At 37.8% G+C, this 13,706-nt stretch overlaps 1 protein-coding gene across 1 annotated transcript; it reads left to right on the forward strand.

Annotated features, from left to right (window-relative positions):
• Positions 1-5,134: 5,134 nt before the first annotated feature.
• On the forward strand, positions 5,135-9,086 carry LOC139475982 (uncharacterized). Its single transcript, XM_071259207.1, has 5 exons — positions 5,135-5,201; positions 6,690-7,007; positions 7,448-7,549; positions 8,339-8,420; positions 8,719-9,086. Exons 1-5 carry the CDS (start codon positions 5,135-5,137, stop codon positions 8,882-8,884), a joined length of 735 nt encoding a protein of 244 aa, XP_071115308.1. The 3' UTR covers positions 8,885-9,086.
• Positions 9,087-13,706: the final 4,620 nt, after the last annotated feature.

Below are 13,706 nucleotides of genomic sequence, written 5' to 3' on the forward strand. Positions count from 1 at the left end.
CATGACTGCTCACAACCAATACCGAGACGCCACTATATAAAACACGTCAATACTCATATACTTATATCAACATATAATACATGACTGCTCACAACCAATACCGAGACGCCGCTATATAAAACACGTCAATACTTATAACCTTATATCAACTTGTAATACTTCTGTGGTCTAGGGGAAAGAGCCTCTGTGTCATGACTTTGTTCTCTGCCGTTGACGTTTTATATCAACGTGGGGGTAATGTAACCAGTATGGGGTATTTTAAATTCCAAACCTTATACTGTCCAATAATATTCTTTTATCTAAAAGGAAAATCACGTGAAAGCCAGGATCCATGTAATTGATGTATTATCGTCAGTTAAAACGAAATACACAAATTATCAAATACATTTCAATAAATTAATACATACATGGTATGATAATGAAATGGAGAATTTATTTTCAATATTTTCATTTAATATTCAAATGTTCTCATAGCCGGAATGTGAGCCACACTAGTTATGATATTAATATCAGTTTGATAAAAAAGGGAAAATAAAAACCTATACCGGGCATGTATTGAAAAAAGGTAATGTTTGTTTGCAACCATTATGATACTCGTGGATCGAAGGGCGTGATTTCAGATAAGACCTTGCTTTGTAAACTATCAGGAAAACACGCATTGCATACATACTCCACACAGGTGATATACAGAAAGACCAGATACGCTCTGTAACGTTTGGGTCCTCCCTTTTTAAACAATTACAGCCTGTATAGGGCCGGTGTGCTGAATCCTCTGCTTGAATATTTCTCTGTACTTAAAACCCAAAGAAGTCGCATAAACAAATTGATGAAAGTGAGTGAGTGAGTTGGGTTTAACGCCGCTTTTAACATTATTCCAGTTATATCACGGCGTGTCAGCTTAATGTGGGAGGAAAGCCCGAAGTGATGCAGGTCTCAGACGTTTACCACTTCGGTGAAACCCACGAGCACGGTACGGTGCTGACAAACCTAGAAACATAATCGGGGCGAACCGGGGTTCGAAAACACAATCATAGGTCTCTGGTGGGGACGCAACTCTGCACAGCGAATCGCGGCGCCTTAGACGACTGGGCCAGCCGTGCCCCCTAATTGATGATAAGGGCTACATGTTTATTTCCGATTATTCATAACTCGGAATAGATGTAGCAACTAGGTGCTGGGTGATGCGTTGTGGCAGTAAACTACATATTCATAATATTCATATATAGACAAGCATTCTTACTAGATATATGCATTTGAAAACAGTGGTCATATTTAGAATTCTGTGAGCATAGCTGGAATCCATACAAAGTTTATGTCTACAGGCCTTGTAGTTTCAGAGGAGATGTTGAAAATGCAGTCGCACTAGAAAAACAGGGGTACAAGAATGTCAATGTCAGAGCTTGATCAAAAATCAAAATATGCCAAAAGCCTTTCAGGTAGTTTTTAAAACGGCATTATGTCGTGGATTATATGTGTGAGGCTGCCAACCCCCTATTTAGAGGGTGTTCGGGACTCTGTAGTGTTGTACGCGGGACGCAGATAACTTCGTATTTGGTACTCAAATTCAACATTAAAAAATGATTTATGTACTTTTAAGTTTCCTTTATAATATTATGTTTTAAAAAAATACTTTTGCCGTAATTTAACTTCTAATCGCACCAGTATTCGGGATTCAGAGGTTAGCAATTAGAGTGAAGTATTTATTAATTATTTACCATTCATGAGGGCAAGTTTTAGTGGTTATTTTATGGCAGTTTTCATATCATATCCCATATCACCCCGAGGGCCGATGGTTACATGATAATATCAATTTCTTGGGGCCATTAAACATGATACTGTCCGAATCGTGGTCAATAATTGTTTTATTTCCTAAATTAAAAAAAGACCTCCGAAGAATATTTCAAACTAAAAAAATAATTGAATCAGATGTCACAGGAGATGATGCACAACAGGCCATGCGTTACGATCTCTCTGATTGGCTGAAAACATTTCTCTCCTTTGAGTCAATTGGCTTTATCACTCAGGGCAATATCACTTTTGATCGCTGCACGGCAGGATGGGTCTCAGGGGAATACTGTGTTTTAAAGAAGGTCGCGTGACCCTTTCTCAACCAAGAAAAATACGGATGACATTTGTAAATGTAATACAAGATGGTATTCGGGATTCAGCGGAGGAGGAGGTTGGCACCCTCATATATCCGCTATATAGTCGAGCTAGTGAGGGTTCCACATCAATGTTTGGTGAGATGGGCTCCACGCCACGTGTTTCAGTAATATCTGAGTGTGTCGTATAATATGGGTTTGTTTGTAGTCTGGTTGTTTAACGAAGCACAGAGATGCTTTACCTTGTCAGAATCGTTTCATGTCGAGACTGCATCTTGTCAGAAGTTATTGCTGGTTGTGTGTTATTTAACGCCGCACCCAGAAATATTCCAGCTATGTGACGACGGTCTTTAAAAAATGAGCCAATGCAGTGGTTGAGGTCATGTGCATCGATCCACTCAAATAGCTGTTTCCAGATTGATTATTCTTGCGTTGACCTTTGGAATATACCACTAGGCATGTAAATGTAAAATGTAAACGCCAGGGAATTACCTATTATCCACCGAGACAGATTTAATTGTGCGTAACTGGCAAATTAGCAGTGAAAAGTATATGAATGGACCAGTGAAAATCAGTGATGACACCAGGTGTTCGAGAAAAGGGTAAGAACGTCTAACCCACCCGCACCCCCCGCCACTCACACAACTTACAATACAAATATGTGTATGTTATCTGTCTAGTGTTAGTCTTGCGACGGCGGCCTGTAAACACGATATACACAATACAATGTACTAAATACTGGTGTTAATCGTCGATAGCGAGTTGTTGCGTCAATACGGAAACTGCTTCCTGGTGTACAGACTCATTTGCATTGGCTAGACTGGTCTCGTCTCAAGTTTGTTCATGGATTCGTTTTGAAGAGGAGGCATGTTTTGGGCGTTGGACTGACTACATGTACAGATGTCTTATTGTGCTCTACAACAGGTAATGTTATACCCCTGTTTATATTACATACGGATTTTGAGGTTCACACGCCAGCGACAGTGTATATGTGTTCAAAATGTGTGCACAAGCGTCAAAAGGGAACACAACTGTCACCTCGACTCTAACTCTACATTCATAGACCACCCGGTCTGTTTTGAACATATATTTGAGAATGTTGTTAAAAACTTGTGTGCATATTACATACAAGTAGTGTAAACATGAACAACTTTCTTCCTGGCAATGTGTAGCTTTGTTGTGGCCCGTTGATAGACCAATATCACAGGTTGGTCGGTTGGTTGGTTGTTTAACGTCGCAATATTCCAGCTATATGACGGCGGTCTGTAGGTAATCGAGTCTGGACCAGATAATCCAGTGATTAACATCATGAGCATCGTTCCACGCAATTAGGATCGATGACATGGATCAATCTAGTCAGCGAGCCTGACCACCCGATCCAGGTGGTCGCCTCTTACGACATGCATAGTAGCATTTTACGGCAAGCATGGGTTGCTGATGACCTATTCTACCCCGGAATCTTCATAGGTTTCATAAAGATATATGTGGCCAACCATGAGATAAGGGACCTAGCTATAGCTCGTGGGTGAAAAAATCACATTTTGACTTTTTATTATATTGTAAAACAACAGTATCAAAAAACAAACAAACTCAAAATACAATTAGCAAACTCCAATTCATATTCATTACAGAGATACACGACATGAAACATTTGGATTGATTTTCCGACTTATGTTTATGTAATATTTGCAGTTTTTAGACATACTGTCTGATGAATTGAATGTAAACATCTTTGCTGAAGGGTTTTAAAAAATAATGTTTTTATAACATTGCGAACTAACGAGAGAAATAAAATATTTTTGTACAGCCCGCACAAATGGCTATGCTCACTGACGTCATAGCACAATAATTCGTATCCTCGTACCCATAAGGTCCCCTTTTTTCCTGGTCGGTCACATATGTCTATATTACAGGTACACATATACTGGGAGTCAAGAAATTGCAGTTTTAATAATAGTGAGATGCGAGGTAGGTGCCATTGTGATTCGCCGTGGAAAGTGATGCGTGCAAGGACTGAATGCGTTCTATATTTGTGTCATTGAACGATATGCACATGACTTACCAGGCATAGATAACTTGGTGATGGTGTTGTTGGTGGTGGCGGGCGGTATGATAAAAGGTACGTATTAAGATGAGCAGGCGGTTATCATGAAGGAGAACGTGATACGTAGTTTTAGAAATATTCTTGGTCATTGGCGCCCCTCTCGTTTATCCCGTTGTAACACAAAATTGTAACGTGTCGATGCCTGAGGTTCGTCTAAAATGCAACATATGTTTTCTTATATATTTCCTCTCCCTATTCCTTAAGCATGTATTACAAACAGGTGTCAATGTTGGCTTACACTAGAACTGAGAAGTGTTGTGCTTACTCAAGTACTTGGGTTCGAACCCGAGATTCTCCACGATTATGATCATTAGGAGTTTCCCACTGAATATGGTTGGTAATCATCACATAGAATACAACATGCGCAAATAAGATTTTAAACATGTATATGAAGACATGATCAACCCTGTATTCAATTCCAATTACAATAACACCATGAATTCTTGTTTTCCCGGGCCTATACCGCTGGGTACAATCTGGGTTTGCCATTATTGTAACCTGTAAGTTCTCCAAATATGAACTTCATCAATATATAAAATCTATGCTCTAGTAAATCATCATTTTCAATTTTGTTCTGAACTAAACTGCCGGGAAAAATAAAGTAACCAAAACATTAAAACTGTTATCAAAACGTTACTCGCTTGAAAACAGTCGCCGAAACAGTGATAACTGAAGACCCAAAACACACCTATGATACCCGTGTCAAATATATCACTATCGAATAACCACTGCTTGTATATTTCATTTTTAGCCATCACCAAATATGGGTGTATAGTTTCCTTTCCCTGGAAGTTTAACTGAATATAACAAGATAGCATACAATTATCATGAACACGTTCACTTCCTTGTCATGCTTAAATATATGTTTCGTACAAACAGGTAGCGGATACGAAGAGGACAAGCGTATTTCACTAACACTACGTTGAAAATGCGGTGGATATCTGTTGTTACAGGTGTTGGAGTATACGCCTGGGTCCATTTCTGTTTAGCAGTAAGTAAGTACGAAGCATCAATAATATATAATATATTTTACAGATGTATAGGACATGCACTCCTGGTAATGATAACCAAGCTGAAGTTTTGATGCCGAACAAATGGTTACTTTGAAGTATATTTAGATATATTCGTTATTCTTTAACCTGATTCTTAAAAATATATATAAAAATGTTAAATGGAAAAATGGACTATTTTGTATTTGACACCTATCTTTCAAATTCAGTTATAGAGAGGTAGGGATTGCTCACAGTTATTGTCGTAACATGATCAAAATGATAACATTGATGCTGAGGGAACGACAATTTGACATTCTGGAGCGAGGGGAACTAGGATCTTGTTTGAAGACTACATCAACAAAACCAGATATTCTGTTAATTAAAACGATGACTCTATACATTAAAGAAACCATCTTGCAACAGCGTATTTTTTATGACTCTTCATTCTTGAACAGTCTGAGGCACAGTCACTTTGGTCAAGCATTTCTAGGACAATATGATATTATGTATATCGATAAATCCCAGAACCCCCCACACCCACCCACCTCACAGAATATCAAATGGTCGGGGATTAGGTGAACTTATAATCCAGAATACTTTTTCTCATGTGTTCATAAACCTTGAGCGCTTTGACAACTAGTATCAGTTTTGCATATGCTGAAAAAAGACGAAATAAGATGTTCTGACACTTGTATCGACTCCTCTGTCAAATTCAGCGAAATCTTGGAGAACACATATGAATACTGAGGCAAAAATAACCAGAGAGTAAATGACTGTAATATGTAGTGAGGACATTCAATGAAGGTAATTGGTTGAGGCACCAAGCGATTAAGAGTTCAGTGTTCCCGAATATAAAGTCCGGTTAGCCTATGTGACAGTATTCGATCGCTTTATGAAACGGATATAATCAGATGCACGGCATGCAGTAGACCTCTTTTAGACGCTCAGAAACCTGAAACGGCAGAAATCAATAATATCGATTTAGGAATAAGGGTAACTCAATTACCGATTGCTAAAACGGTAAACAAGGATAACAAAACTAGTAAACAAGCGAAAAAAGGAGAGTTGTGTTTTTATGGTCTCGAGTCGAACATGAACGACGACATTGTTGTGTTCAGCCTATATACACTGAACAACTTAATTTGTTTCTTTTGGTCATTTGACCAAATATTACAAAAAATCGAAAATGCGTTCTTTTTAAATTTGTCAGTATACGGCTAAATGTACATTTTACGTGTTCGTCTGTATTTCCATCGGCGATGTTTTTGGTGGAGGCATACTTGTTGCCCAAATTACGGCGACTGCCTTTTTGAAATGATTCCGTGAAGGGCTGTAATATATTGCTTGTCTCCAAGTGGGTCAAGTACGTTTTACCACGACTACTCAGTCGTTAACATTGCTAAAATATGTGTATGTATTTCGACGTTCTACAGTTGCATTTACGGTTTATCATATAACAAATCACATGCGTTACGTGTAAATATGTTGCAGGAATGGATATATGCAAAGAAGGCGATGTGAGAGCACCCAACATCACTCTGACGATAGATTTGACTTCATTCACCAATTGTTGTTGTCATTTTCGATTTCGAAGAAATCAGGCAGTATGGAGAAATATGACTGTGGGCTGTGGAATAAAGCTTGTACATAATGCATCATACCTTGGCAAAAACTGTACAAGTAGAGGCGCCTTTTCTCAGCCAGTCAAACTGGGTGAAACTGCTCTAGATCTGTGTGTTGTTCGGGAGGGTGGCCATATCCAGAATGAGGCACGTAATGGCGAGCTTATATTGACAACAACAATGCAAGGTGTTGTATTAACTGTGAAACATTCCCAGCGTCAGATACCTTAACTAGTTTATCACCGATGAATTCTTTTCTGAGGTAAATGATGATACAACATTTGTTCTTGGTTTTCTCCTTGAAATTTATTAAATATTATATGAAATGTTATACCGATCACAGATGTAAGTTTTTTAATTTGCTTCCTTTTATGTTGTTTTATGCTTCAAAACAATGCCATATATTGTAAATACCTGTAGGCAACTGCTCTGAAATTGTATTTCCTGAAGCATAGTGAAGTAATTATCAGCTAGAGACTTTTAATGACAATCCTATATTTGACAAACTGACACCTTGTGTGTCAAGTATAACGGTTCCCGTTGTGCTAAACTGCAAAGTGGGGGTATTTGTAAGCATCAAACTGATTGTTCACTCCTTGTTCCCTATGATATTATTTTGTTAAATAGATATAGGCGTGAACTGCAGTGGGGCTATAACAATGGATGCAAGCACTTATTCCACTCAGCCAGATCGGACCAAGGTTGACACAACTACAGAAAAGTCGCCAGGTAATTGAGAGGCATTCTTTATATTATTAAGGTTTTCATGAGCGCAAATCAACATGGCACGTTTATATTGAGATGTATTACACATGATAGCATTCAACGCAATGAATGCCTATCGTAAATTAATTCCCCGAATAGACAACTGAATGCATTTTGTATGTTGGTATTAATTCTTGAGGTATGGACACGGTAATCAACAGATGAGCAGACAGAAAATCTCCGTATTGCGATTAAATAATCCGAGGCGGAAGCGGGCAGGCTGGGTACAAGCCCAATCATTGAAACTGCGTAGCGCAACACACATCGGGACGTCGTTTTAACTCCGTTGTTTTCGTTTTCGTTTAGCCTATCTTTTTCCATCGTCTGTTTTACGTTTTCTTCAGTTAATCAAATTCCATTTCGGCCAAGCACTAATTTTGTGATTAAACATGTCCCAAAGTATCAAAATCTGCATAGTTGCTAATTTCCCTATACCCTTTAATCGCACCTTACAGTGTCACTAAAATCTTATGCAGTCGATGATCACGACTGTGTTTAGAACGCCATGTACATTGCACTGGAGAATGGGAAATAATTTCACAGAATTTGTTTAGTCATTTCTTTCTCGAAGACATTGAATTCATATGGTCATGTGCTAATTGCCTGATGTTTTCGTCACTGTTAGACAGGATGTCCCGAAAATGATCAATAAAGTGATGCTTCCTTTCCGTGTCTAGTGATGTATGTTGCAATGTGCCACTTGCACCACCCGGAACACAAATATCCTTTCAAGCAACACATGTTTGTTTGCAGGAAACAAAGTGACATTGTGGATTATCATACCATGTGTGGTTGGAGGAGGTGTGCTTGTCACCATTACTGTATGCAGTTTGTGGTAGGAAATTACAGTATACCATTTTAGAACATAATATATCACACTGAGTCTTGGTCGTCTTGGTGAGACACATCAAATGTATTATAGAAACAATGTTCAATTGTGATACATTCCCAGGCAGGGACTAAATCACACCTGAAAGTGATTGTGTTTCTTAGGGTAGTGATTGGAAATACCTGAATACAATTTCACTCTGTCAGGTATAATATAATGTAAACACATGACGTCCTTGAATATACTCACATTTGATCATGAAGCACCACCACTGCGTAATGTAATAACACTTTAATCTGTCCAGTGTGTACAGAAGACGGAGACGCAGGAATAAGCAGGCGCATATTCACCAAGGCTGTGCAGACACAGGTACACCAGTGGATGACGATGATCTAGTTATGTCAGACAACTCTCTGTACGGCGATATTCACGTCGCATCAAGTGTTCCCGACAACGCAACGAATATCTAGCCTAAAAGTCATGGGGCAACAGGAAACGTAACAACATCAACTACAGACCCGGAATGTGATGACTTGTATGCCAAAGTGAACAAGACGAAGCCTATGTCGTAAAAGAAACGAAACCGAGTTGGCACAGTGGTACCCGAGTTTCTGTTTCCTTTAGGAAACATGTGCTTTTTAATAATATAGACTTTGAATAAAATCCGTTTAAGAAGAGATAAACTTTGAGATCCCAAAGTTATGTAGGCCCTATACCTGGATAATGTTGTGATACTCACGAACAATTAACTTGCAATTAAAGTCTGAAACTTACTGAATAATGAAGACTATTTTGAGACTTTGTGGAAACTATGCATTCCCTTCTGAAGTCAATGTTATTCATAAAACCTGGTTGGTGTTTGCACATGTACTCACGTTAATTAATAGTGCCTCAGAAAAAGTTTATATTACTTCAACATACTGGATAACGTACCACTTACACGGTACCAAGGCTCTGGCAAATTGTCAGTCCTAACAAGCAGGATTCAAACGACACTAAATTCAGTCTTGTAGATCGAATTTGGAAATGGGCTAAGTCCATGGTACATAGTCACTCTCAAAAGCGTGAATTTGGTCATTGCTAAATATATTTTAAATAAGTTTGAGAGAAAACAAATTTTGATCCAGTCATACTTAATCAGATCATCAGGTCTGTTTTGCACTACCGTGGGACCATTTTGCACGTTCCAAATTCCAATGTAGTGCGGTTAGATCAACAGGTGACCTAGCTCTACTTTGAAAACATAGTGGAAGTAGTTTACCATGACAAAATTAAACGCGAATTCCTTGTGAAAAACATGGTTTGTGTCTAGTATTTTCAGCGAGTTGTCGATCTGTATCAAGGCCACGTCGATAATAGTCTTTAAAGCATTGCGCTCTTCGCCACAGTTGGAAGCAGAAATTTTCACGCTCTCTCTTGTATCTAAACCTTCACATACATTCTCTTTGACAATGTCTATTGTGTTTTCTGCCCAAAATGTATTTCAACACTTGAATATCGTAGTAACAGCAACTCTTCGTAAAAACAAATAATCGTGCACATCATTATTTGAAAATGCCTGACGACAATGACTGAGAAAGTAGTAATTGTCTATGAATATTACCTTCTGCTGTGATACGGCCGTGAAACCATCTGGTGCAATCAGAGGCGGTTATTTTATTTGGAACCTCTGAGTAACTATTATAATCAGAATCGATTCATGGTAAGAATGTTATATTATTGGCCTTTGTTTGAACACTTGCTAAAAGTTGATCACTCTGATTACAAACACAAAATAGCTCACTAATTCTCCCACATTTACATGTTTGTCCTACAAAACCTGTAACACCTTTAATAAATAGACTCTGCAAGTTTTCTACCAACTGTATTGAAGATGAAATACACTTTCTTGTAACTTGTGATCTTTACACAGACCTACGTTACAATTTGTTTAATTCTATTTCTAGTTTAGATCCCTCCTTCCTACAACTTAATCCAGCAGACCAGTTTAATGATATAATGAATAATGATTCACTATGTAATAAGTTAGCCGTTTTACTAACAAAAATGTATATGTGTCGTTGTCTCACACTTTCTAAATATCATGTCACTACCCAATTAATCCTGTTTTAAAGCCTCGATGTATATTTTATGATTTATATATTAACTATTGATGTAACATGTATATTCGTATCTCGTAGGCCAATGCTGACCGGTGGGTGTATTTTTAATTTATGCCATATTTGCCATGTTACTGTTTTTATGCATCGAGTGACACGTTAATAAACTATTTTCCTTTTTCTTCTTCTTCCTATGTAGTCCCATGCCTACATTTTGTATATCCACCTTGGCAATATGTTATCTGAATGAGGAAAATACTGGTTTCACATATTTTGAATTCAAAAGCGTAATCAGTTAAAACGATTGTTGTATTTTTGCCTTTAAGGGATAAACTGAAAATTGTTTTGTTGTATATGAAAGGCTAACGGGAGCCTAACTTACAAAGGTGCAGGAACGTAACACGATCTTCTTGTGTCCTCCAAAATAATGATTCACATACAAATGGCTTTTGTCACATCCGGTCACAATTGGTTGGAGCTGAACATGAAATTCTGATGAGGATGTTAAATTTTAAATCGGTCTATATTGCATTGCATATACTCAGAAGATAAACAAATACAGTGGCAGGTGTGTCACCGTTCCTATGATTTTCAATCTACCTGGCAGAAAGGAGGTCACAGCTGAACAAAGCCAGTTCAGATGCGTATTTGAATACAATATACGAGGTCAGCATGAATAAACTGACACTCATGTACTGCTTCGCTTGTTACAAGCACTATATTTGTATAATATTTGTTTAAGGTCCCGCGGAGCATACTAAACAATGGGTTAAAAAAATATGTCGGAGGAAAGACACAATTGTTACTGGATGGCCTTAATAAGTGGGCTGTGAATCACTCAAACATTGTTTGGTTCGTAATTGTGAAGTGAAGACAATTGTATGTTTTGAGTCAGTGACCCAAGACATATTCGGCTCAAAAAGAAGCAGGTCAACAGTTCGCATTTCAAACATGGCATAAAAATACTGCATGCAGAGGGAAGCCACGGTTTCGTTGTACAAGCGAATTTCTTATATCAGAACATTCTCGTGTCAAAGTCAAACCTGTACCCTAACGATCATGTGTACAAAGCGTGTTTTAGAACTATTATATTATGTTCAGGTTCTAGCTTAAAAGAATGAAATTATATCACCAGTACATACAAAATATCACTGAAAACGATGTGATACGCCACCGCTGCAGTATTCACGGTTCACTGATATCATGCAATGGGATTGTACACAAGTAGAGATTTACAGAGAGATAAAAGAGAGAGATAAATAGTTTATTTCTGTGTCTCGCATTAAAACTCACAACAATAAAATGACAATGATGCAAACGGATAAGAGTGTTATGCCCAGCCATACTGGCTTATGGGACACATGTATGCCCGGTAGAACATGTAACCCCTACAGGCGAGTTGAACACTTCCTGGTGTGATATTTCATTGTTGTGTTGACATAACCATGAAGTGTTGAATGCTTCAATAGGAGACGGAGTTCATACGTTCAGCTCGGCCACAAAGCAATACAAAATACATGCTGGTAACAAACAGTGAGTGAGTGAGTTTAATTCTAAGCCTCATTGCAGCCATATCGTGACTATCAAGTGTTAAACATTATAAATACCTTGAAACTTAAATACAAACCTGCCAACGAAGGACAGTAAAATAACTAGATTTATCACAGAAAAAGATATGAAATTAGTATGGAATCATAAAAAAGGATGGCACTATACATAACAATAACATGATAAAAAGTGGCAATATATGAATCGCCATCCTCTGAGGTCACAAACAGTATACTGCACACAAACTCTACCCGGTCTGATAAAAACTAATTAAACGCACAAGGAGCGTTCATGCCATGGCTATACATTGTAAAGCTATATCTATGTCACGATTAATCCCGTTATATGATGTTAATTATAAAGACTGTCTCGATCTCCGACAGTTGAGTGTTACAAATAACACAAATACTAAAAGTACCGATGACTGTTACACTACCAATACATAATTTAACTACAAATTATATTAGTAAGTAAAATAAACTCACTGTTATTCAAATCAATTCTTTTAGATTCGTCTCAAATCCTGCCCTACCGGAAGCACCCGCCATTCACACAACTGGCATAAAGAAACCTCTGCAAAATAACACTATTATATATATATATATATATATATATATATATATATATATATATATATATATATATATATATATGTGTGTGTGTGTGTGTGTGTATGTGTGTGTGTGTGTGTGTGTGTGTGTGTGTGTGTGTGTGTGTGTGTGTGTGTGTGTGTTTGTGTGAATATAATAAACATTTATATAGCTGACATGTTAAAATGTTAACGTGGGTTCAAATAGTTAATTCCTCTGTAGACAATCAAAACACTATATTAATCTCTTTCGATTTAGAGAGATGATTTGTGTTGGCCACACCCAGCACTATCCCAGCTATATAACTGCCGCATGTAGATAATCGATTCTGAAATAGACAAACCAGTGTTTGATATACTACGCCTCACGGGTATGACGTCACGCAATAGGTTTGTCCATCCAATCTATACAGCCGCCGTTTAAGTGTTTGACATTTGAACATCCACCAGTCTTCTGTTTATACCTCAATCTATATGTTACTCATACGGTTTCTTGGGCGACATCTCTGAACAAACTGATTATTGCCAAGACTATGATATAAAAAGAAGCATTTGGAAACAGGTTTAAGGACAGGTTTATGGTGAATATTTTATGTCCGTTTCATTTACATTTGTCAGGTGTTACAGGAAAACATCAAATTATATGAAGAAAGTAATCATGTCGATTCGCCCGGCGTGAATTATACCCCACTGTCTTCAGTGACCACAGTTTCGTTCGTGATTCCATCATGACGTCCCGGTGGTTCCAAGACGAAACTGTAGGCGTATTGACCGATACGCATAGAAAAGTATGGATATATTTTTTACGTATTCAGATGATGGTATTCTGTCAGCGAAAACCTTCCTTGATTTACTCATGACCAATTTGTGTAGAAATTTTAAGGGGATTCCATACAATATTTTGCCTATTCTCCCTTGGAATGTTTTCACAATTTGTTTATAGTTTTGATTGTTTGTTTAACTCCGCTCGCAGCAATATTGCAGCTTTCAGACGGTGGTCTCTCCACAATCGAGTCTGGACAATCCAGTGATTGACACCATGAGCATCTAAAAGGT

This window comes from Haliotis cracherodii, unplaced genomic scaffold, assembly GCF_022045235.1.
Source record: "Haliotis cracherodii isolate W230 unplaced genomic scaffold, xgHalCrac1.p SCAF_3, whole genome shotgun sequence".
In the NCBI taxonomy this organism is placed as follows: domain Eukaryota; kingdom Metazoa; phylum Mollusca; class Gastropoda; order Lepetellida; family Haliotidae; genus Haliotis; species Haliotis cracherodii.

What these genes read in the sequence shown, in the direction of transcription:
- LOC139475982 (XM_071259207.1), top strand. Translation starts at nt 5,135, where the DNA reads ATGCGGTGGATATCTGTTGTTACAGGTGTTGGAGTATACGCCTGGGTC. An exon ending in AACTACAGAAAAGTCGCCAG is followed by an intron (nt 7,550 to 8,338) that starts GTAATTGAGAGG and finishes GTTTGTTTGCAG; the next exon opens with GAAACAAAGTGACATTGTGG. An exon ending in ATTACTGTATGCAGTTTGTG is followed by an intron (nt 8,421 to 8,718) that starts GTAGGAAATTAC and finishes TAATCTGTCCAG; the next exon opens with TGTGTACAGAAGACGGAGAC.